Genomic DNA, 27382 nt, shown 5'->3' with positions numbered 1-27382 from the left:
TTACATATTGTGGATGTTAATACGAATACTAATATACACACAGCATTCGTCTATCTATAATCAATTATGATAAATGTTTACCAAAAATTACCAAAGTTATTCGGCTAACCGTGTTGCTACCAATTTACTGTCATTTTAAGGCTCGAAAGGTCATTGTCGGCTTGGGTACTAATTAATTGAAAGCCGGCTCACGTAAGTATACAGAAATGTACATTTGACGCCTACTTGATATATTTCGTTTCTGCGATTAATAAAGGCGTTCATTAATAAACATGGTTAAACCTCTTTGACAGGATGTTTTGGAAACAAAACCTGTTCAAGCCACTTTATCAATATGATCATGATCATTGCTGGCTGATTTATAACTGAATGGCAGACAAATCATTAAATAATCATGCATGCTTGTTGGGGCATTGATGGTTTGCAAAATTCGCTTTTCAACATTTTCATTTTTAATCACGTTTTATGTGTTTTGTTCGATAGTTTAATAGCAATAAGGCTTTATTGCTTTAGGAATGTACGCATGAAGGGGAAAAAAGCAAATTAAGTCAATATTTTGTTATGTTATTTTTCGACTTCTCTAAATTTGAATTACATGTTTTTCCTTTGTTTAAAATGCATTCGAATGGCTTTAATGTCGTCGAGGAATGAAAACCACATTTAATCCCGTTTTTTTCTTTAATGTAAAAAAACACAAACATAAGACAAATTAATTTAAACTTACATCAAGTTAGCCACTGCTGCATGTTTGTTTTATTTTGTTTGCATTATTGTTGATGTAAGACTGTGTTTTGTTCTACAGGAAAAGATTGCATCACGCTTGATGCATTTCGGAATCGGGCCTTTACTGGCGTATCATGATGATCATACACAACGGTAATTTCCTTTATTACGTAAGACTTTTTTGAATATATCTGTATCTGACATTAAAATTGTTTTTATGTCCCCCACTATAGTAGTGGGGGACATATTGTTTTTGCCCTGTTTGTTGGTTGGTCTGTTGGTCTGTTGGTCTGTTGGTTGGTTGGTTGGTTGGTTTGCGCCAACTTTAACATTTGCAATAACTTTTGCAATATTGAAGATAGCAACTTGATATTTGGCATGCATATGTATCTCATGGAGTTGCACATTTTGAGTGGTGAAAGGTCAAGGTCAAGGTCATCCTTCAAGGTCAAAGGTCAAATATATGGGTCAAAATCGCTCATTTAATGTACACTTTTGCAGTATTTCAATATTCAAGATAGCAACTTGATATTTGGCATGCATGTGTATCTCATGGAGCTGCATTTTGAGTGGTGAAAGGTCAAGGTCAAGGTCATCATTCAAGGTCAGATGTCAAATATATGTGGCCAAAATCGCTCATTTTATGAGTACTTTTGCAATATTGAAGAAAGCAACTTGATATTTGGCATGCATGTGTATCTCATGGAGCTGCACATTTTGAGTGGTGAAAGGTCATGGTCAAGGTCATCCTTCAAGGTCAGAGGTCAAATATATGTGGCCCAAATCGCTTATTTTATGAATACTTTTGCAATATTGAAGATAGCAACTTGATATTTGGCATGCATGTGTATCTCATGGAGCTGCACATTTTGAGTGGTGAAAGGTCAAGGCAAGGTCATCCTTCAAGGTCAAATATATGGGTCAAAATTGCTCATGTAATGTCACTTCTGCAATATTGAAGCTAGCAATTTTATATTTGAAATGCATGTGTATCTCATGGATCTGCACATTTTGAGTGGTGAAGGGTCAAGGTCAAGGTCATCCTTCAAGGTCAAACATCATATAGGGGTCAAGGTCATCCTTCAAGGTCAAACATCATATAGGGGACATTGTGTTTCACAAACACATCTTGTTATGATCATAATATAGATACTTTTGTACAAAACTGTTTAAGAACTTGCGAACATCAAAATCAAACAGAACGTATGTCAACATTTTATATTTTGCAAATTGCCCCAATAAAAGATAAATAAAAAGGACACATTAACCGATTACTCTACAATAAGGTTCATGAAGAGGCACGCGGTAACATAATTACATATAAATACAACCGCGATCTGCTATCGGAATTTTGAGCGCAAACTCATTCATTCGAATGGGGTAACCAGATGCATAGATACTTATAAAAAGGCCGGGTATCTATAAAAAAAATTAAGAAAAGTGTTAAGTATAGGTAGATCGTCTGTTTCCATTTTTAGCTCATCTATTTTTTTAAAAGAAATGAGCTATTGTCATCACCTTGGCGTCGGCGTCGGCGTCCGGTTAAGTTTTGTGTTTAGGTCCACTTTTCTCATAAAGTATCAAAGCTATTGCATTCAAACTTGGTACACTTACTTACTATCATGAGGGGACTGGGCAGGCAAAGTTAGATATTTCTGGCGTGCATTTGACAGAATTATGTGCCTTTTTTATACTTAGAAAATTGAAAATTAGGTTAAGTTTTGTGTTTAGGTCCATTTTATTCCTTAAGTATCAAAGCAATAGCATTCAAACTTGGTACACTTACTTACTTACTATCATGAGGGGATTAGGCAGGCAAAGTTAGATAACTCTGGCGTGCATTTTGACATAATTATATGCCCTTTTTATACTTAGAAAATTGAAAATTTGTTTAAGTTTTGTGTTTAGGTCCACTTTATTCCTACACTATCAAAGCTATTGCTTTCATACTTGCGACACTTACTAAATATCATAAGGGGACTGTGCAGGCAAAGTAATGTAACTCTGACTGGTATTTTGACAGAATTATGGCCCCTTTATACTTAAAAGATTGAAAATTTCGTTAAGTTTTGTGTTTTGGTCAACTTTACTCCTAAAGTATCATAGCTTTTGCTTTCAGACTTGGAACACTCGCAAACTATCTTAAGAGGACTGCACAGGACAAGTTGCATAACTCTTGTTTTAATTTTGATGGAATTATGGCCCTTTTTTTACTTAGTAACTTTAAATATATGGTTAAATTTTGTGTTTTACATCCACTTTACTTCTAAAGTATCAAGGCAATTGATTTGAAACTTCAAATACTTTCATATTATCATGAGGGTACTGTACATGGCAAGTTGAATTTTACCTTAACCTTTGAATGACCTTGACTCTCAAGGTCAAAGTATTAAACGTTGCTAAAATTGCCATGACTTCGTTATTTATCATCAGATTCGATTGATACTTTGACAAAACAACTCTTACCTGACATACTACAATAGGCTCCACCCAAACCATCCCCATGCCCCACTCCCTAATCCCCCCCCCCCAAAAAAAAAAAGATTTGTTTTTTTAGCTCACCTGATTGCTCAGGTGAGCTTTTGTGACCGGTCTTTGTCCGTCCGTCCGTCCGTCCGTCCGTAGACATTTGCTCGTAAACACTCTAGAGGCCACATTTCTTGTCCCATCTTCAAAAAACTTGGTCAGAAGCTTTGTCGCAATGAAATCTCGGCCGAGTTCGAAACTGGGTTGTGCCGGGTCAAAAACTAGGTCACTAGGTCAAAAAAAAGAAAAACCTTGTAAACACTGTAGAAGTCACATTTCATGTCCAATCTTCATGTAACTTTGTCAAAATGTTTGTCTTAATGATATCTTGGTTGAGTTCAAAGTAGTTCCGATCCGTTGAAAAACATGGCCGCCAGTTGGCGGGCAGTTTTCCTTATTTGGCTATAGAGAAATCTTGTAAACACTCTAGAAGTCACAATTTTTGCCCAAGCATCATGAAAGTTGGTCACAACATTGGTTCAATTGATTTCTCGGACGAGTTCGACAATGGTTGAGATTGGTGAAAAAACATGGCCACCAGTGGGCGGGGCATTTTTCTCTATATGTATATAGTGGCAGTTTTCCCTATTTGGCTATAAGGAAACCTTGTAAACACTCTAGAAGTCACAATTTTTGCCCAATCATCATGAAAATTGGTCAAAACATTGGTTTTATTTATATCTCGGACGAGTTTGAAAATGGTCGGGATCGGTGAAAAAACATGGCCGCCAGTGGGCGGGGCATTTTTCTCTATATGTATATAGTGAAAACATGTGAACACTGTAGAAGTCATATTTTGGGCCCGATTTTCATGAAATTTGCTCAGAACATTTGTTTCCTTGATACGAGAGTTGAGTTCAAAAATGGTTCCGGTCAGTTGAATAACATGGCTGCTGGGAGGGGGGCAGTGTTCTCATTATGCCCCCCCCCCTTTCGAAGAAGAGGGGGTATATTGTTTTGCTCATGTCGGTCCGTCCGTCCACCAGATGGTTTCCGGATAATAACTCAAGAGCGCTTATGCCAATGATCATGAAACTTCATAGGTACATTGATCATGACTCGCAGATGACCCCTATTGATTTTCAGGGAACTAGGTCAAAGGTCAAGGTCACGATGACCCGAAATCCTAAAATGGTTCCCGGATAATAACTCAAGAACGCTTAGGCCTAGGATCATGAAACTTCATAGGTTCATTGATCATGACTCGTAGATGACCCAAATTGATTTTCAGGTCAGTAGGTCAAAGGTCAATGTCACAGTGACCCGAAATAGTAAAATGGTTTCCAGATGATAACTCAAGAACGCCTAGGATCATGAAACTTCATAGGTAAATTGATCATGACTCGCAGATTACCCCTATTGATTTCAGGTCACTAGGTCAAAGGTCAAGGTCACGGTGACCTGAAATAGTAAAATGGTTTCTGGATGATAACTCAAGAACGCTTATGCCTAGGTTCATGAAACTTCATAGGTATATTGATCATGACTCGCAGATGACCCCTATTGATAATCAGGTCACTAGGTCAAAGGTCAATATCACAGTGCCAAAAAACGTATTCACACAATGGCTGTCAAGGTCACGGTGACTCAACTTAGAAAAATGGTTTCCAGATGATAACTCAAGAATGCTTACGCCTAGGATCATGAAACTTCATAGGTACATTGATCATGACTCGCTGATGAAATAATGATGAAACTTGACCAGGATGTTTTTTCTGGACAATATCTAGGTAAAGTTTGACATTTGGTAAATATTAAATGAACCGACTCCTCTCAGGTGAGCGAACTAGGGCCATCTTGGCCCTCTTGTTTAAAGATCATCTTATAAATGACCACATGACCATACCCTCACACTATACCCCCCGACCTTATCATTTGATTTTTGAAAGACCGTTCAACTATCACACCCAAGAATCCCTCCCCCCCCAAAAAAATAATATTGTTTTTTAATTTTATTTCTTATTTTTGGAAGATAATGTAATAAATGACCACACCTCAACATTATACACTCCACTCCATCCCACCCCTGCATCTTTTTTGATTGAAGTATTGAGATAGGTCCCTTCACCTGTAAAAAGAAACATAGATGAGCGGTCTGCACCCGCAAGGCGGTACTCTTGTTTTTACATAAAGTAACATACCCGGTCATCATTTATTTGAATAAATTACAACAACAAAAAATGTTATGACAATTACAGAATACGAATACTTCAAATGTTAAAAATATTATATAAATTTACGGTTACTTACTACATATTATTAAAACGCATGATTTCTGTAACTCAAACGCATGTTTACTACAATCTCGCTCACAACATCAGGTTTACGCGTTACATATGTAATTTTGTAAAATTGATAACAGCTGTATAAATACTATGTCGGAATTTTCGACTATAATTACTGTATTAACGAGTATTTATGCGTCGTGTTATTTATTTATTTTTGTCTATTGCAGAAAGCATTATTTTGTATCGCCGTATCTCGAGAACGGAGACTTGTATGAAGCGATTGCCGCGGACAGAGATCGTGAGGAGAAAGATATTCAACTTCTGTGGAAAACCAGGATTAAAATCATGTACCAGATTGCATGTGCTATAGACTTTATGCACACCGGAAATAAATACAGGTTGGTGTTTTCTGAACACATTATATTAATATTGGAAATAATATATTACTGTACCGCTATCAAAACTAGCTTACTATCGGTGCCACAAGAACGGACTCTATGTCTATGTTAAAGATTGGACCCAATGGTCGTTGTCAGCTTTGATTCCAGGGGCATATTTTGAACAATGTAAAAGGCAGTGCAGCCCATTTTATGTATATGTATGAAAAGGGCGCTATATAAATGTGGTATTATTATTATTATTATTAAATGACTTCTAGACGATGCTACGTACCAAATATGAAAGCCACGGCGTTTCGGTTTCAGAGTTTTACTTTTTATCCTATATAAGTCAACAGAAATGTGGTGATCCCCGATTGAAACTTTTGACAAAAAGAACATAACAGGAACGAATGAATAGAGGACCTTTATATGATTTCACGTACCAAATATGTTAGACATGGGCTTGGCAGTCAAAGTAAAGATGTTTGCTACCAGGGACCTTATTTAAATACGTTTAATGAGGACCACTAGATGGTGTATATTTATCTTTTTTTTCAAATATGATTACATTGGGCTGTGTGGTTTCATAATAGTAGAACAACTTGTTCTCCCAAATGGCGAGGTAAGTTTTGGCCCAGGTGCATAATTTGAAGAATGCTGTAAGAGCAGCTCTAGTTAAAGTTTCAAATAATATATGACTGCATTGGGTCTTGTTGTTTCGGACATAAAGATTTAAAAACTATTTCCCTATAAAAGTATTTGTAAAACTGATCATCTCCAGGCGAGGGTGCTCTGTCCTCATGGGAATAATTTGAAAAAACTCAATTAACGACCACAAAACGCCATACATACCAATCAATAAACCTTTTGGCTGTGTAGTTTTATAGAATATAATTAGAAATGTTCATGTTAAAACCCCATGTTTGCAACGTGACAAAAATTAATCAATTAACATTAACCATTTGAACAGGTTTCAAAGAGCAACATCACAGGGGACATTTATGTTGAATTTCTTCAAATTTGCTAAGTGGTTTTTGAGATTTCATATTACTAGCTCGTTGACTAACGTACGACGGGTATACAAACGGCGTGACTGTTTGCGTAAATAACGTTTGATACTGTGGGTCGGACTACTTCTTTATTGACTTGCTTAATCTTGTTATATACCGTGCTCTGGCGCAAAACTAGTGCAGCTCCAACGAAAGATTGCAGTCTGTCTTTCTTTCTCTTGGAAGATTCGGCGACAAACGCCTTTATTAAAGTGTTCAATATTTTGACAATACGGTACACAGGTTCACACTTGACACAGCTGAAAGAGAATTTAAAAAAAATGCAAACAATCACATTTGAATTAATAATCAGAGTGAAATATTGTATAACAAACATATTGTGCGTAATAACCGAATTTACGTTCCTTGCATTCAACCATAAACATTAGAACTTGCATATGAATGGTTCAAAACTGTAAAATTCATATGTATCGTTTTTAAACATTTGTATTATAAATATATGTCTTTTGTTTTTAAGGAGAGCAGTGTTGCATATGGATATTAAGTCCAAAAACATTGTCCTGGATAATGAATTCAATGCAAGATTGATTGACTTTGGACTCTCAAGGGAATTTAAAGAAGATAATGCTACGTCGCTTACTACAACCAATGCAGGAACTCCGGGATACTTGCCAAACGTTCAACACAATATGCTGACAAGAAACAATGATTATCATAACTTTGGAGTAGGTTAGTATTCACTGTCGCAAACAAAACAATGTGAATACCCCTTAATGGGCTGTACTGCCTTTTATTAGCAATCTTTTGGTCGTTTTTTTGGTCAATCGGACCATGGACTGTTTTCTGTCTTCAGGATATCTAGATAACGCTTTGATTTAAGGCCAAGCACTCAGAACTAATAGCGATCTGGGACTAAAGAAAGAAGCATATCGATTTTGAGGTAAAAGGGTTTATTAAGTTAATTTGGTTTCACAAGTTAACTTAATAAATATTTTTACTCTAGAAAATGAACATTGATACGGTGGTTAGTCCCGAGAAAAGAAGACGCGGATTGATTTTGAGGTGACCATATCAAATATCAATGTAAACGGCCTTGTGACAGGGAATTCTTTTTTGCAGTATTTTAAGAACGATTTAACCTGCGATAATGCACAGCTGTAGCGTGATAGCATTTGAGTAAGATAAGTCGATTCTTGAATTTAAAATCACCAATCAATGTCAAGTGAGCTTAAACCTGTCTGAACAAATTAGTTTCTACCTGTTATTTCAAGAATGCTATGCCATCCGTTCCTCTAAATTGGTTTGTTGTCGTCTTTTTAAAAAAGGTCACTTTGCCAAAGGTAAATGACACAATGAAATGTAACATGTTAAACGTTCCTAAGAATGCCTCGCACATGATCCTGCAATAGCAGTAAGGGTTAATTTGGTAGAAAGTACGATGACTATTACAATTGGTGTGATCAGGTGGTCAAAAATACAGTTCACGAGAGGGCTTTCATTATAAAATTGGTTTCTGTACAATATCTATTGAATACGTATGATCATAAAAATAAGTATGCTGGTAAATCTTCACACATAATTACCCATGATATTTTTATGTCCCCCTTCGAAGAAGAGGGGGTATATTGCTTTGCTCATGTCGGTCTGTCGGTCGGTCGGTGTGTCAGTCCGTCCACCAGATGGTTTCCGTATGATAACTCAAGAACGCTTGGGCCTAGGATCATGAAACTTCATAGGTAAATTGATCATGACTGGCAGTTGACCCCTATTGATTTTGAGGTCACTAGGTCAAAGGTCAAGGTCACGGTGACCCGAAATAGTGAAATGGTTTTTGGATGATAACTCAAAAACGCATACGCGGCCAACAGGGCGAACTCTGAACAATATAACTGAAGCAACTGGTATGTAATCCTAAATCTATAATTATCAGTCCAATGAAACATCATCCTTTGAGTTAAATAAAGTGGATCAGTAAAAATATTATCAGAATATGAGATTTTTTGTAGATTTTGTATATCTTATATTGTGTTAATGTTTAATTGTGTTGACTAATATAAATATAAGCAGGACAGGGGAGGTAATAAACTATTATATCTTTCTTATATACAGGGGAAACAAATGCAATAAGTTTAAATTTCATGTTTAATAAGTAGAGGATATTAGTTCATGTCAGTGCGAGATCATTTGTTATTTATGATCACATTTTATTATTACTTTGACAAAACAACACTTACCTGAATACCACAATGGGTTCCACCCAAACAATACCCCACGCCCCTACCAGAATCCCTTCCCCCCCACCAACCTCACCCCCCCCCCATTTTTTTTTTAAACATCATCTAATAAATTACCACACCCCACATTATACCCCCCTCTCACCCCCACCCCCTTCCCCCCCCACCCACCTACCCCCCATCCACCCCCAATTTTTTTTTAAACATCTAATAAATTACCACTCCCCTCATTATACCCCCCTCTCGACCCCCCTACCCCCCCGGCAATCCCCCCCAAAAAAAATTAAACATCTAATAAATTACCACACCCACACATTATACCCCCCTCTCACTCCCCCCTACTCCCGTACCCCCCGGGCCCCTCCCCCCAAAAAAACAAATTTTTTTAACATCTAATTAATTACCACACCCCACATTATACCCCCTCTCACCCCCACCCCCCTACCTCTCGGCCCCCCCAAATTTTTTTTTTAAACATCTAATTAATTACCACACCCCACATTATACCCCCCCCCCTCTCACTTCCCCGTACCCCCCTACCCCCGGCCCCCCCCTCAATTTTTTTTTTAAACATCTAATAAATTACCACACCCCACATTATACCCCCCTCTCTCGATCCCCCCTTGATCAAGAGTGGCAGATGACCCCTATTGATTTTCAGGTCACTAGGTCAAAGGTCAAGGTCACAGTGACTCGAAATAGTACAATGGATTCCGGATGATTACTTACATTAGGTCAAAGGTCAAGGTCACAGTGTCAAAAAACGTATTCACACAATGGCTGCCACTACAACTGACAGCCCATATGGGGGGCATGCATGTTTTACAAACAGCCCTTGTTAGCTCATCTATTTTTTGAAAAAAAATTATGAGCTATTGTCATCACCTTGGCGTCAGCGTCGGCGTCGGCGTTGGCGTCCGGTTAAGTTTTGCGTTTAGGTCCACTTTTCTCACAAAGTATCAATGCTATTGCATTCAAACTTGGTACACTTACTTTCTATCATGAGAGGACTGGGCAGGCAAAGTTAGATAACTCTGGCGTGCAATTTGACAGAATTATGTGCCCTTTTTATACATAGAAAATTGAAAATTTTGGTTAAGTTTTGCGTTTAGGTCCATTTTTCTCAGAAAGTATCAATGCTATTACATTCAAACTTGGTACACTTACTTACTATCATGAGGGGACTGGGCAGGCAAAGTTAGATAACTCTGGCGTGCATTTTTACAGAATTATGTGCCCTTTTTATACTTAGAAAATTGAAAATTTTGGTTAAGTTTTGTGTTTAGGTCCATTTTATTCCGTAAGTATCAAAGCTATTGCTTTCATACTTGCAACACTTACTAACTATCATAAGCGGACTGTGCAAGCAAAGTAATGTAACTCTGACTGGCATTTTGACAGAATTATGGGCCCTTTTTATACTAAGAAAATTGAAAATTTGGTTAAGTTTTGTGTTTAGGTCCACTTTATTCCTACAGTATCAAAGCTATTGCTTTCATACTTGCAACACTTATTAACTATCATAAGGGGACTGTGCAGGCAAAGTTATGTAACTCTGACTGGCATTTGGACGGAATTATGGGCCCTTTATACTTAGAAAATAGAAAATTTGGTTAAGTTTTGTGTTTTGGTCAACTTTACCCCTAAAGTATCATAGATATTGCTTTCATACTTGGAACACTCGCAAACTATCATAAGGGTACAGTAAAAGGACAAGTTGCATAACTCTGGTTGTCATTTTTACGGAATTATGGCCCTTTTTTGACTTAGTAACTTTGAATATATGGTTAAATTTTGTGTTTCGATCCACTTTACTTCTTAACTATCAAGGCTATTGCTTTCAAACTTCAAATACTTTCATGCTATCATGAGGTTACTGTACCTGGCAAGTTGAATTTTACCTTGACCTTTGAATGACCTTGACTCTCAAGGTCAAATTATTAAATTTTGCTAAAATTGCCATAACTTCTTTATTTATGAAAAGATTTGATCGATACTTTGACAAAACTACTCTTACCTGACATACCACAATAGACTCCACCCAAACCATCCCCCGTGCCCTCCCCCCCCCCCGAATCCCCCTCCTATTTTTTTTTTTTTTTTTTTTTAAGATCATCTCACAAATGACCACCACACCCTCACACTATACCCCCCCCCAAATCATTTTTTTAACGGTTAAAAAACACAAATATTAATTATCATTATTATGCCCCCCTTCGAAGAAGAGGGGGTATATTGCTTTGCTCATGTCGGTCTGTCGGTCGGTCTGTCCGTCCACCAGGTGGTTGTCAGACAATAACTCAAGAACGCTTGGGCCTAGGATCATGAAACTTTATAGGTACATTGATCATGACTCGCAGATGACCCCTATTGATTTTGAGGTCACTAGGTCAAAGGTCAAGGTCACGGTGACCAGAAATAGTAAAATGGTTTTTGAATGATAACTCAAGAACGCATACGCCTAGGATCATGAAACTTCATGGGTAGATTGATCATGACTTGCAGATGACCCCTATTGATTTTGAGTTCACTAGGTCAAAGGTCAAGGTCACGGTGACCCGAAATAGTAAAATGGTTTCCGGATGATAACTCAAGAACGCATACGCCTAGGATCATGAAACTTCATGGGTAGATTGATCATGACTCGCAGATGACCCCTATTGATTTTGAGGTCACTAGGTCAAAGGTCAAGGTCACGGTGACCCGAAATAGTAAAATGGTTTTTGGATGATAACTCAAGAACGCATACGCCTAGGTTCATGAAACTTCATAGGTAGATTGATCATGACTTGCAGATTACCCCTATTGATTTTGAGGTCACAATGTCAAAGGTCAAGGTCACGGTGACCAGAAATAGTAAAATGATTTTCGGATGATAACTCAAGAACGCTTTTGCCTAGGATCATGACACTTCATAGGTACATTGATCGTGACCCGCAGATGACCCCTATTGATTTTCAGGTCACTAGGTCAAAGGTCAAGGTCACAGTGACAAAAATCGTATTCAGACAATGGCTGCCACTAAAACGGACAGCCCATATGGGGGGCATGCATGTTTTACAAACAGCCCTTGTTTTATGTTTGAAATACCGTCCAACCATCGCACCCAAGAATCCCCCCACCCCCCACCCGCATGTTTTTTTGTTGTTTTTTTTTTTTGCATTTTTTTTTCGCATTTTTGGAAAATAATGTAATAAATGTCCACACCCCCACACTATACACCCCTCCCTCCTTTGTGATTGAAAATGAGAGTCCCTTCACCTTGAAAAAGAAAATAGATGAGCGGTCTGCACCCGCAAGGCGGTGCTCTTGTTTAATTATGCTTTGACCTATGATGATGTAGGTTAGTGTAAAGTGGATAGTTGTGTCAATTGGAAGATGCCCATTAATTTTGAAGTCGTTCGTTATGGCACTATTATGAATAAAATCTGGTTGTACGATCATACGCCTTGGTATAGTTCTTGCATTGGGGGAAAATGATATGAAAGATCAAGATCGCATGGATGTTAAGCATGTCGTGCTAGTACTATATTTTGAGGACGCGTTGACATGTGAGGAAACGAAAGAGCATTTATGATTTAGGTTTGAGGTCAACAGGTTAAAGGTGAATGAAACATGAGCTTTTATCAAATATACAGTGTGTGAATATTCAGTTACACCAGCAGGATAAAAAACCTTATCATATAATGTGGGTTTTGACTTATGACAAGGAGCAACCCCTCCCCCTCCTCAAACGAGCAAATGTATAACAACCAATCTTTTTGATTAATTGATAAGTCGTTGGAATTTATAGATAAATAGGCTTCATATCAATAATACGTCAGCATTTCTCGTAGAACTCACAATTCATGAACATTCGCGTTAATATCGTATCTATAGAAAGTGTATACGCACTTTAAGTACAAGTGAGTTAACGACAGGTTTAACTCAAAATTAGACGTAATACTACCACGTATGAAGACTGAAAATAGGAGTATGTACCGGGAATGGAACTGCTGCATCAACACAGCACAAATACAAATGTTGTTTCAATCAAATATACACAATGTGAACCTTCAGCTCCACCATCAGAAGATGAATTGTATTATTCAATGCAGTCGATGCATCGGTTTCCTCATCTTTAGACTGCTTTGGCGTACGCATATATACATTACTCAGCTGCTCATTTGGGAGTACACAACAAGTCCTTTGGATGTTAGGTCAACATGTCAACATATAAGATCACCCATCCATTGCTTCCACACAATATATAAAGTATTGACGAAGATGACTTTTTATGACTTCAAAGGTCAAGATCAAACGAAATACTTCTGCAAGTCGAAGTTGGCAGTAAATGACCTGCTAAAAGGAGAACGAATAATTATAGATATGATATTTAAGAAATATTAAGAGAATAACTAATGACCTACTACATATTCATTTGAAATTGGTCGTCTAATATTCACAGACTTGTTTCGTGCTTCACCATGTTCCTACAAAAACTCGCTTAATGCAAAATATTTTGATAATTTGTTTTGTACGTAATTCATGATATTGATTGACCAGCATCGTTTAAGTGCGTATCAGTATATAGGTTCTGCTTAGTTATTTGTGACACCGCGTTGTTGTTAGCTGGTTCAATAAAAAGGAACTGCTTCCAAACGACTGTGTTGCCTTGTGTCGCCATAAGAATGCCTCATCACTACTATAGAACTTTATTTTAATCCAATGAACTTATGGATGGAAGAATTTGAAGGATGAAAACAACATATTACTCTTTACCTGACATGTATGTTAACAAAAGTAAAATACATGTACGTTGATAAAATGCCTGTATTTGTTTAACCGATAGTGGTAGTAATTGTGACGTCTAAATGTTGCTAAATTTCAGTTATGCTCGAGTTGATTACTGGCCTGGATGCGTCTTCGAAAGTTGAGGGGCTTGAACTACGGCAATGGCATACAAGCCTGATTGTACACAGAACACAGGTAAATCATCAAACAAATTGTTTGGAATAGCAATGTCATTTCTTACATTATTTAATAATCAATCACATTGAGTAATATTGTAATTCTTAGGAAATGTTTATTCAATTTTGACACACATATGTTTTCGTTTAATGTTATTTGACAAATCAACCTTGTAGATTTTTTTTATTTGTTCACGAATGTATCAATAACGCATTTGCGTTTGTTATCTATTTGTGTGGTAGTATATGATAAGTCGATAAAGCATACTTCCAGGTCTCAGTTTGGAATAACTATGAAGTTGTAAATAACGTCGCTAAACTAGCAGCTAAGTGTGTTGCAAGCGTAACAACACAGTCTTCAATCAACTCAGACCAAATAAGGATTGTTTTAAAGGTAAGAAATAGAGAAATTACGAATCCGTATCCAACACCAACTTGTTAGCGAACGATACAATCCATATCATTTGTACGTTATGAATATACATAGTATGTTATATTAATATTATTTCATTATTTAGCAAATTCAGTACCGGTAACAGTAATAATAGTTTAAGAATACTTATATAAACGGTAAATGTAAACAGGCTACCTAGTTTTTATAGATATATCAGTATATTATAAACTCATAATGAAAACTAAAAATGTAACATTGATAAACACGTATCGTTATTTTAAGCCGAGTTATATCCTTCAATTGATATGTTTTAGGATCCATGTTGGCATACTTATCTGAAATATTGACTACATGTATGTGCTGCTATTTTGTTAAATCTTTTTCTAAAAAGAAGGGATATATTTAAGACTTGTTCGTAATTTCATTTCATCGTTCCTCGAAAAGTTTGAACTGTTGCTCTGGTCTCCTTCCTAGCATTGAGTAAATAAATTGTATTTAAATTGAATGCGTTTTAATACCTGTGTATGTCCGTTTAATTTGAGTTGCAATGCTATGAGGTTTAATTTTATTCACACTCATATGTATCAAGCATATTGCTGGGCCAAGTGTGAGGTTGAGCGCTCATAAACCGGTTTAAATATCCAATGATTTGCATTAACCGTTCAAAGTCGGTGACCCTAGCTTTATTCTTATATATGTGTATGCTGTGTGCTGTTTCGTTATGTTTTGGCAATCGGTCACATGCCTTAAATAAAGGACCAACTAATTGTTTATCATGAGAATGCAGTACTACTCCAGCAGCTGGAGTTTCACGTATTTATATTACATTAACGTCGCCGTTTAAAAAGACACTGTAAAATAATGGCATAGAAATATTTTTTGTACGAATATTGTTTGAAGTTATTATATAAGAATTATTATTTCAGTTATTAATTTCTTATACTTACGTTGGTTGAAGTCATTAATTCATAACACTACCCTCGACCATCGACTTAATTTGAAAATATACGTGCAATACGAAGGTACTTTAAAAAAAATTACCATCCAAAAATGGGGCATTATCGATGTCATAATAAAAATCGCCACGTACGAGATTACACAAATGCAAGTTTCAGTAGAGGCATATTTCTTGATACTTCACATAGTCATTTGCCTTGGACAGTAGATGACCCCTATCGAAATTGCGATCACTTGGTCAAAGGTCACTGTCACAATGAATGTGAATTTTTTTTCCGATCTATTACTCATCAACGAATTTACCTATTGACTTGATACTTCCCATGTGCATTGGCACTGGACAGTAGATGACCCCTATTGAATTTGGGGTCACTTGGTCAAAAGTCATGCTCATCGTCACAATAAGTGGGGAAATCGTTTCTGATCAATAACTCATCAACAAACCGACTAATTGGCTTTATACTACCTATGTGCATCGGCTTCGGGCAGTAGATAACCCCTATTTAAATTTGGGTCATTAGGTCAAAAGTCAAGGTCACTGTCACAATTAGTTTGAAAATTGTTTCCGATCAATAATTGGCCAACGAATTTAACGATTGACTTGATACTTCACATGTGCATCGGCTTTGGACAATAGATGACCCCTATTGAAATTGGGGTCACTTGTTCAAAGCCCTGTTTGGGGTTCATAGTTCTCCGACCGCGGAACTCATGTTGCAATTGTAAGGTTGTTTATATATTTTAAAGAAGGTTTGTATTTTTATCAAATGATATCATATTGAGGTATTCCTATTTCAATTTGCTTCTTTAGACCATATGCAGAACAGATATTATATTGAGGTATTCCTATTTCAATTTGCTTCTTTAGACCATATGCAGAACACAATCAGCTCCGGAATGGGACACAGCTGTGAAAACGAAAACCAATAAAAAAGATATTCGGTGCGAAATATGTTTGGTCAATGAAGTTATGAAAGGTAACCCGTTTTTCGAAATGTTTGTTTCGAAACACGTTTGTATGAAAGGTGGTTCGTGTATGTGGGAACAACTGTCACTTATGTTTGTTTTTTATCATTTTAATTTATTGTTACGATTGAACTAAATATGGGTTTATAAAACGACCAAACCGATATATTTTGATTCAAGGACCCGGTTTAGAAATACTTAAAAATTACCTTATTTTCACACATTTACTAAAAAATAATTCCGAACAAAATATGAAAAACACATTTAATATTCTATTTTAATATTAATATGATTTAATGTAAGATGAGTGATGAGTTAAAAGCAAAATAAAAGTCATTTTTCCCCATCAAAAAGGATTGCTCTTAAACATGCTTTCAACTTTCAAAACAAGCGTGGTAAACCAATAGCCAAAATAGAGTTTGTCAAAGAGTTTCATTATATTGCCATATACGGCATCGTTTCTTGTTTTTCAGTCGGATTTGACGGTCATGACAATAATTCACCAGGACAAGCAGCGTGTAATAGACGGATCCGCATTTGTTGCTCTTGTATGAGGAATTCATTCATCAATCCAGTAAAGTGTCATACTTGCGGAGAAACAATTCAGCCTTTTATAAGTAAGATTGTTTACTACACAGGGGCATACTCAATCATTAAAGTTAAAGCTAATGTATTTTTGTTTTAATTATCTTTACTTTATAGTTTTGTTTTCAATACTTGACCAGGTGAAGTAATGATATATGTATCAAACGAATTTACATTGTTTTTATATAGTCATGATATTGTTTAACAATTCATAATGTCGACCTTCGATGTATATTTGAAATAAAAGCAAATCAAGAGCAACACACGGCGCAAGGTTTGATTTAGCATTCCAAACATGAATAATTATTAAACAGCAGGGGTCGTATTCCAGAAGCATCTTAAGTTAAATTGTATTCTTATCCTTAAATCGGGAAATTTTCTTTAGTGTTTCAAATCATATTGCAATAGATTGAAATCAAGATATAGATTTAAATAACATTATTATGCCAATGTTATTTTAGGAATACCAAAAAACATGTGTTTCCTTATTTAGTAAAGAAATACAAAACATTGTAATTTTGAACTTAAGTGAAATTATTTAAGAAATGACTTAAAATGTTTCTGAAATACCACCCAGACACGTTATCATACAATAACATATCTTATTATTTATTATATGGTGAAAGACACCACTTTATTTTTACAATTGAAGCACTACTATAAAACTTATTCAATTTCGACTCGAATATTCTAGATTCACACTGGGGAGCCATACTGGTTGCTGGGTATGATAAAAACTTCGGACATGTTTTCCAAAAAGACATCATGCAATTTAAGGAAGTGATAACATCGAAGGTACTGCCAGCAATGTGTATAAAGTAGGTGCTTCTTTTCTGTTCTTCTGTTATTCACATAATGACCTACTATAAATTTGATAATGCAATCTTAACTATATTACGATGTGAACGAAGCAGATACTCACGAGCAACACACGTTAACTGTCGATGTGGAATATACTGAGATTTACCAATTGTATGTTATCTATTTGGGAACGTTGATAACACATCCCAAATAAATACCTTAAATATAAAGAAGTGAAACTCCAGCTGCTGGAGCAGTATTGAATTCTTATTATATACGATTAGTTGGTCCTTTATTTAAGGCAAGTGATTGATTGCCAAAACAGTACAAAACGACACAAAACAGCACCATACAAAACAACATAAACACATATAAAAATAAAGCTGGTGTCACCGCCTTGGAACGGTCAATGCAAAGAGTTGGTGGTTAAAACCGGTTTTAGAACGCTCGACCTCACACTTGGCCCACCCAGCAACATTCATGGAACATTTAAGTGTAAATAAATTTTAACCTCATAGCATTGTAACTCACATTAAACAATAATAAAAGGGAATTAAAACGCATTCAATTTTATAACCATTTAGTTACTCAATGGTAGGAAAGATACCAGAACAAGAGAGTTACAACTTTTTGAGGAACGACGAAATAAAACTTTTACTTAAAGCCATATGTACGATATCACTTAAAAAATCAAAACATTAGAATGGTTGGTGAAACAATGTAGATTAATAGTTCAGAAATCGTGGTATCAGAAATCAACGAAATAAGAAGTATAAAACACGAATTTCTCTCCTGGTAGAGTTTCTGGAGTTTCGTTGTTTGCAAAATAATACTAAAACAAATAATGTTCGCTTGTACAGTAGCAAATTCATGCATAAACAAAAGTGTGTTAAGAGAATTAAACTTGTTTTGCTGATTAATTTTGTAATAATCTTAAACGGAAACATGAACTGTTGTATCGAACTCATAAGAAATATTGCTTAATCAAATAGTTCATGGCGGTCAACCATCGCCACAAACGGTGGTGAAATGATTGATACAAATATATGCAGGTTTTAAGAATCTTCAGAAAAAACTCTTACTTTTGAAGTATTTACAGATTTTCACTTCTAAAGTACAAAGCAATTTATCATCAATCATTACGCAGGGATTGTTTTAAATTGGGATGATATAAAGAGAGAGAGAGAGAGCATACATTTTAGTGCATATAAAGCAATAAATATGGCCCCATAGTATTCTCAAGCGAGATTTTTATGACCTGCGATAGACGCTCACGCTAAAAAATCTAGTACCGATGTTTATGAACACTGTGTTAGATTTGAAAGCGTCATTGGAAAAATTATTTTGCAAGACTTGTTACCATTGTCGCATTTCATCCTAAGGTGAGTTTTTTTTGCGTGCGGCATTCTTATCTGTCTAATCGGCCATCTCTCCAGCTTAATAAGCATACGCAACTTAATTGAAACTTGACATAAACGATTAACTTGCCTATGTAGTATCACTGTGCATACAACTATATCGATACTAGAAAATGGAAATTTGCCAGTTTGTCGGTAATTAATAAAATAAAATTACAAATACTTTTGTTGATGTATGCTAAGTATAATTGAATGTGGGGGTGTTATATATGCAAATGTTTTGAATGATTTACAAGAGAAAAATATGCATCATGCGAAAGATAATACCAACGCTATTGTAAAAATTTATATATATGATTCTAAAGGCTTCTTTTTGTAGATTGATGTTTTTTAAACATATCAGTTTTCTTACATCGCATACTTCGGTAGACTTTGCAACATCGGGACATTTTGAAACACTATTACTGTCATATTTCAGAATTACTGACCAAAGCGTGCTTCCTGTTTATATCGACTCGTTCATTTCTGTTATCACCTTTCATCGTTTATTGTCCGTAGTGAGTTCTGCGTTGAAAACATTAAATTGTAAAGCCGCTGAATACCACATTTGTTTTTCTTTACTTGTCATGAAACGAGGAAAAACTATTCTTTTTTTTATCTCACTTTTACAGAGAATTCGGTTGATTAAAACCCCATTGATTAAATTTTGGCTATAATCAACGGCACGAAATGACGTCATCAACTGCCGATTCGGGATGACTTTTTTCCCACGCACTTTGTCACCTCTATTTGCCAATTGCATCAATAATAAAAACAATCTCAACTGTTTGTTAATTTTTATGAACTTTAAACAAAAAAGGTAGTAAAACAAAAACGTGTTTGTTGTCATTTATTGTCATTAAACCTCTAGTATTAGGTAAATTTAACACTATGTTGCAAGTAGGTTCTGTTGTTGTTGCTCCCCTTAGACAGAGTCGGTTCGAGTTGCTCCCATATGACAGTAGAAAACAATCGTTCAGCACCATTTCTACCTGGCAATACTCACAATTGACACTGCATCCCAATGGTTGTTGCGTCAACAATTGGGTGTCAACAAGCTATGTCAGATGCTGAAGGCCATGGTAAAAGACGCCGGCTTTCCCAAGCACAAGAGAATAACGAACTACTCCGTTCGCAAATTCCTGGTCCAAAAAATTCGAAATGCAAAAATTCCACCCACTGAAATTTTGGAAATAACAGGGCACAAAATGCCCAGTCCATAACCAATTATTCCATCATATCTGTTGAACAGCAGCAAACGTGTCCCAGCATTTTTGCTCAGTCCAGGAAATGTAACAACCCAACAGCTTACTCTTGTGCACCTTCATGCACTGAAACTATGGCCGAAATGCAGCCTATACAACCCCTGTCTACCGTTGAACAAGTTGATCTTGATGTTCGCCCCACCAAGTCACTTCACCAGCAAATGTCTTTCTCTCGTTCGAACAACTTTGCTTCACAATTCTTTGGTGCCACTTTCCATATTCAAAATTTTAATGTATATATTTACCTTAAATACAAGTTATAATTGTTATTTCGTCACGAAATAACCACATATTTTAACCAAACAAGCACATATGTTGCACCTCGTGATCGAGTTGATAGTTTGAATTTCGAAAGTGAACTGTGTGTGGTGTTAGGCTACTATGTTAACAAATGTAGTTCCTTGTATATAACAATTAAATGTTATATTGATGTAATAAAACTTTTAGATTTGCAATTCAATATGAATAAAATTGTAATTAATAACGCATGACTCTTTGTCACAGAACGATATTCTGATTTTAAAACTGATTATTTGACCAGAGGTTATTTTTGGAACGCGGAGTAATACACTGACCTTGGTTACACTAGTCATTATTAAAGTACGACAAACACTCGTGAAAACTAATTTTGTTTAAATTAAAAGGTTTACTGAATAACAATTGGGATAAATATAATATTAGCCAAGGCTCGTGCTTTTTGTTTTCTAAGCCTTGCATGATAAACCTGATGTATAATCAACACTAACCTATTATTCTCTATGTAACTAATTACGGTATTTCCATGGGCATACTTTATTTTTTCAGGTCAGAAAATGTCAAAACTCTGGCTGAAGATATGAAGGGCATTAAAGCTGATGAAAAACTTGATCAGGCATTTGATGATCTTTCCAAAAAGGATATTCAAACATTGTTGTTCGTGTACTCTGGACACCACGATGATGAAAGTGGCTTTCAACTTGGTCCGAATGTAAATTACCATTTGGATAAAATAAGCTTAAGGCTAAACAAATGGAACGAAGAAAAACCCCAATTTGGAAAAGTGATTGCTTTTCTGGACTGCTGTAATCCTAAAAAATTGAATCTGAATAGTTCTCTCAAGCTTATACAGTTCAATGCTACCTCTCCAACAACGCCTGCAGATTCCGAAACAAAAGAGGGCAGTCCCTTTTTAAATTACGTTATTCAGGCATTCACGGCAAGAGCGAATGGTAAAGTCTGTAAAATAAAGGATTGTAAATGTCACGAGCGCATCCCGGGCAACTTTATTACTCTTCACGATTTGTGGGACTATCTTAACGAACATATTCAACTGCAGAAAGAAACAAGTTTAAAAGAGCCGTATATGAATGCAGCAAACATTGAATTGCGAGACACACTTATAGCCTATAATTACGATTTTGAAGTGAAGTTTAAATTCAAAATTAAGTGGCTTGAGACGGCAGAACGGAATAAATATGTTCGTCCGATGGAATTCAACGAATTTGAAAGACTAAAATTGATTCTTGCTAAAGACATCTTAAGTGAGTTTGTTTTCGGGCTTTACACACGTTGGTATTGTTTGGCACTGAGAGGATTCACATTTTTTTGTATTAAACACCTTGGAATTCCAAACGAATCAACTTCATTTGTTTACGGAGAGAACTCTTTCCATAACCACGGGGTCTTTTATTTATTTTCGGGAATTATTTGTATCAACAATCAATCTCCTGTAAATATGTTTCATCATTCCTATATTTAATAGTGTTAAGTACTATTGAGTTTGTAATACCTGTACGTGTAAAAGAGCTTAGCAAACTGTTAAAATAACATGTTAAATGCTAAGCAAATTGTAACAAAAACGTTACCGTTTTTGTTCACAACAATTTAGATTAGTATGGTTAAAATGCAATGAAGAAAGTATCTCAGTTATCATTGAGAAACCTTATGAAATGTTTTTGCTCTTTTTTGTTTCAGGACACGTGTATAGTATCAATCTAGAGGACTGCAGTGAACTGTCTAAATTTGCCGAAATCATCAGTTTAGAAATAAACACCGGGCCAAGGACCACGCACGTGCAGGAGATTGACAAAATCAGACTGCTTTTGTTATATTGGAACTCTAAACGTCAGCTGCGATGTCTTGCCCGTCTGCTACCCAACGTAAACGTGGATAAGCCAGTTGGGCGGTGCTTCAAAAATGTCCCTGACATACTAGCTGTACACCAGGATATTCTTCAGGAATGCAATATAAACGTAATTATACAACATAAAACGATATTTGTGTCTGGAAGGGGTGTACTGGAATCACCCTGTCGGTTGATTGTGTGTATTTTGTGTCGAAAACTAGTACCTCCCTCAGTTTCTGCCTATCTATACAATTCGTATAGCTATGTTTTTTTCATACGAAGTAGATAGGCAATGTATATTTATTCGTGTATGGCGCAATATTCTTTGAAGAGGTATGTGCTCTTAAACTTAGGCAATCTTTTTATACATCATAATACTTGTGAACTTTTTGTCGCGAACTTGAATGTCAGTTGTGCTTATTTACATGAAACTCTCTAGATATGTTGTTTATAGTATATAATCAAAGCACTGGCAGTACTGGTGTGACTATGCTTTTGAAGAGGATGGATATAAAACATCAATTTAAGTTTATCTATATCACCACAATTGTGTATGATGATACGAACATTTGGGTACGATAAAAAATTTGGGTACGAACATTTTGGGTACGAAAAAAAATTTGGTAGGAAAAAAATGTGCGTACGAAACATTTTTGGTACGAAAAAAAGTTTAGGGGTACGGGGGAGTAGTACCCGTGGGTAACTTGACTCATTGAGCGAAACTGGGAGGCGGGTCACATTCTTGTTCATTAAGTATGGCAATACCTTCATGATGATTCTCGAAAGTAGGTATGAGCACATAGCCGGACCATGTGAGCTCATTCGTATGAGCACTTGACTATCCGAGTTCGCCAACGAACATATGGACAAGTTAACTAATAGCGAAATGACCTTATACATGTATATGCTGAAATCTAACAATCGAACGAAATATCAAACATGGTATGTACACTTAGGTGGTTGTGTTATTTCTGTTTGAATATCGTATTCAATATGTAAATTTTAAATGATTGTGCCCGCACTTGAATTTGTTGCCTTGTTTGAGTCTATACGATTCTAGGCTGCACCCAGTGTGTGTATTTGTGTTTTTCCAAGGTAATGAGTTACCTCCGCGCTGAGGCTGCATAATGTTGGGACCCGGAGTGTGTCCAGCACTCCTACCTAATAAGATTTGATTGACGACAGTTGGGACGAATTTTGAATGATAGCTGCAATTTCCAGCTATTTGTTTTGTACTGAAATACTTTTAAATTATTTATATGGTCAAATGCTGCGGGGAGGGATGAGATTATCCGGAAAAAACACCTGTCCGGAATGGTGACCACAAAACAGACAAAATATAACATTGCGCCGGGAGCGGGAATCGAACCGGTGTCGTAAAGCTGAAAAAGCGAACGTCCTTACATCTGCGCTAGCGGGACGGACTATTACTCAAAGAAATGTTGTTTTATCTATATATATCATAGCAGTGCAGCGTTTACAATTTGCAGGTTCGAAATTGTTCGCATTCTTTAGACTTATGATCACGTAAAAAGTTAATTTTACATGTTTTTATTCGCAATTTATTTACTAAATCGAGAACAAATATCAAACAAAATAGAGAAAATATATTGTTGTTTCATTGGTCCATAAAAATAAAATGGATGTAAAATAACTAATTTGAAATTAACGTTCTGATACACTTATTGAATCTGTTTCCCCAGGATATGCTGTTCTATTAATATTTACCTTTATCAACACGAACGACAACTCTGCTAGGAGAATGTTATCAATGAAAATCAACGAGCAATCTTCTACGCAGTGGCGAATGCCAAGGGAAGTAACTGAAAAATCGAGTTATCTCAATCGGACTGGCTCGGTCTTTTACATAGGTCGCCATTGTGAAGAACTTTTTTACTGATTATCAAACCTTAGACGCTGCTGTTCCAGCATCGTCAAAAATGCATCACTTTTTTATATATAAGGCTAATTCAGGATAATTATATTGGTGTGCATAATCATGAGTTTTTCTGGCTTAGACTGTTTTCTTATCAAAATTGAATTAATATATAAATCTTGTTCATACCTATTGCAGATGTAAAAGAAATAAGTTTGTGTCTGACACACTATTTTTGTTTTTCAAGTTATACCCGTGTCAAATGAGGCAATTAATTCCATTAGTCAAAGCTTTTTGTCTTGGTGTATTATGGATGGAATAAGCGATCGACAACATGTGTTTTGTAATCGCGAAATCATACACACTATTTTATTGAAATACTTTTTTATATTTAATCAATTATTATCTTGGTATTTTTGTACATATGGTTTAAGTGTGATTTAATTATTATACCCCCACAAACGAAGTTTAGAAGGGTATAAAGGAGTGAGCTTGTCGGTCGGTCTTTCTGTCTGTCGGTCCGTATTTAGTGTCCGCTCTCTAATTCAAGTTGTTTTCATCCGATCTTCACCAAACATAGTCAGATGGTATATCTAGATGATGTCTAGGTCACGTTCAAATATGGGTCATGCCAGGTTAAAAACAAGGTCAGGGGGTCACTTAGTGCGTTTTAAACTTTGAACATGGTGTCCGCTCTGTAATTCAAGTAGTTTTAATTCGAGCTTCACCAAACTTTGTCAGAAGTTGTATCTAGATTATGTCTGGGCCAAGTTCGAACATAGGTCATGGCAGGTCAAAAACTAGGTCACGGGACCACTTAGTGCGTTTTAAACATTGAGCATGCTGTCCGCTCTCTAATTCAAGTAGTTTTCATCCATTCTTCACCAAACTTGGTCAGAAGTTGTATGTAGATGATCTCTATGACAAGTTTAAACATGGGCGATGCTGGGCCAAAAACTAGGCCACGGGGTCACTTAGTGCGTTTTTAACATTCATCATGTTACCGCTCTATAATTCAAGTAGTTTCAATCCAATCTTCACCAAACCTGGGCAGAAGTTATATCTAGGTGATCGTAGGGCCATGTTCGAACATGGGCCTTGGCAGATCAAAAACTAGGTCACGGGCTCACTTTATACGTTTATACACATTCAGCATGGTGTCCGCTCTCTAATTCAAGAAGTTTTCATCCAAACTTAACCACGCTTGGTCATAAGTTGTATCTAGATAAAGTGTTGGTCAAGTTCGCAAATGGGCCTTGCCTGGTCAACAACTAGGTCACGGGGTCACTTAGTGCGTTTTAAATATTGTGCATGGTGCCCGCAGTTATTTGTGAAGACTACATGCACAGTATTCTGTGTCAGTGTGGCATGTGTGGGTATTCGTCACGTCTGTGACAAAGCTCTATTTTTTATTCGATCTTCCATTTAATATGTGCGAAGAAATTATTTTTTTGTTTTAAAGGAACATCAGTTGACACTTCCTAACCTTCTGCAATATAAGCAACGGCTGGACAAGAAAATTAAGACTACAAGACAATATGATGAGTATATGTTTGTCGTGGACATGATAATTAATCAAGCAGCAACACAGGTAAATTTGTTTCTTTCTATTATGCCCTATTTAATATCGAACATGTTACTTATTTGTTGAACTCCTTGGATTGCCGTCATCTCGTTTGATTCCGATTTTGTAAAGCAAAGTATTTCTTTATTTTAAATCATAAATTATTTATGCACTTTTTTAAGAATGAACTATTGAATTGATGTATGTTTTCCAATAATGCTCCAGCAGCTGGAGTTTCACTTCTTTATATTGGACAATATCAGGCTCAAAATATATTTTATGTTTACTTAACCTGGACATAACATGCTTAAAGTGAGCTTTTTGAATTGCATTTTCTTTGTCGTTCTGCGTTCGTCCGGCGTCAACATTTGCCTTCTGAACACTATAGAAGTCTAATTTATAGTCCAATCGTCTTGGAATTTTTCCAAAGATTTGTCCCAAAAATATATTGACCTAGTTAAAGCTGGGTCACGTTGTGTCAACAACTTGTCCAATAGGTCAATTTTAAGAAAAAAACTGGTTTACGCTTTAGAGGTCACATGTTTTGCAAAATCTTCTAGAAACTTGGTTGGAACATTATTCCGAATAATATCTTGGTCGAGTTGGAAACTGGATTACATGTGGTCACAAACTAGGTCACAAACTAGGTCACGAGATAACATTAAAGATAACATTAAAGAAAAAAAAATCGTTTTCTCACTCTAGAATCAACACGTTTTGCACTGTCTTCGTGAAACTATCATTGGTATTGATAAAATCTCTGCTGAAGTCGAAACGGGGTCAAGTGGGGTCAAATTAAATGGGTCATAAGGTCAAATTAAAGGCAACGTGTGAATACTATAGGCAATATTTATTGCCAATTGGTCGTGAAACTTGATCACAACATTTTTTCCAATGATATCTCGGCCGAATTCGAAACTAGGCTACGTGGGAAAAAGTTACGAGTTTACTTTGTTGAATTAAATAAAGAGCTTGTTTACACTCTATGGACCACATATTATGTCCAATCTTAATGAACAACTGTCATCAATGTTGAGTTTGAAACTGGGTAACATGAAGACAAAATCAAGGTCTTTATGTCATATAACATAATTGACAGGTGACTTCTTTAGAGGCCAGATTTATTTCCAATCTTCGTGAAATTTGTTCAGAGTTCCAATTATAACTCGGCTATGTTATTAATGGGCCATATGAGATCAACAACTAAGCGTTAGATAAGCTTAACGAAAAAGCTTGTTAACAATAGAAGTCAATTGTATGTGCTCTCTGCTTGACACTTTCTCTGATTATTTGTTTTAGTCTACTACGAATGGGATATGGTTTCCTTTGCATTGAAATTAATGTTCACCATGAGGCGAGGAAGTTTTCCTTATGACTCTATAAAAACATCGTTTGAACACTCAGGATTTAAAATTTTTGCTCC

The 27382-nt window shown here is 36.1% G+C and overlaps 1 protein-coding gene across 1 annotated transcript in view; it reads left to right on the top strand.

Moving 5' to 3' along the window:
• Positions 1–791: 791 nt before the first annotated feature.
• The window catches only part of LOC127834036 (uncharacterized), a 32833-nt gene continuing 6242 nt past the window's right edge, over positions 792–27382 (top strand). The window contains exons 1-10 of the mRNA XM_052359634.1: positions 792–876; positions 5705–5875; positions 7385–7596; positions 13972–14069; positions 16270–16378; positions 16841–16984; positions 17647–17770; positions 21220–21935; positions 22369–22646; positions 25858–25986. Of these exons, the coding sequence (XP_052215594.1) occupies positions 824–876; positions 5705–5875; positions 7385–7596; positions 13972–14069; positions 16270–16378; positions 16841–16984; positions 17647–17770; positions 21220–21935; positions 22369–22646; positions 25858–25986 (2034 nt within the window). The 5' untranslated portion in view covers positions 792–823. The remainder of the gene's footprint in view (positions 877–5704; positions 5876–7384; positions 7597–13971; positions 14070–16269; positions 16379–16840; positions 16985–17646; positions 17771–21219; positions 21936–22368; positions 22647–25857; positions 25987–27382) is intronic.

The sequence above is a fragment of the Dreissena polymorpha genome, chromosome 1, assembly GCF_020536995.1.
Source record: "Dreissena polymorpha isolate Duluth1 chromosome 1, UMN_Dpol_1.0, whole genome shotgun sequence".
NCBI classification, from domain to species: domain Eukaryota; kingdom Metazoa; phylum Mollusca; class Bivalvia; order Myida; family Dreissenidae; genus Dreissena; species Dreissena polymorpha.
The sequence above is the reverse complement of the archived record's forward strand: the minus strand, read 5'-3'. Positions and strand labels throughout refer to the sequence as shown.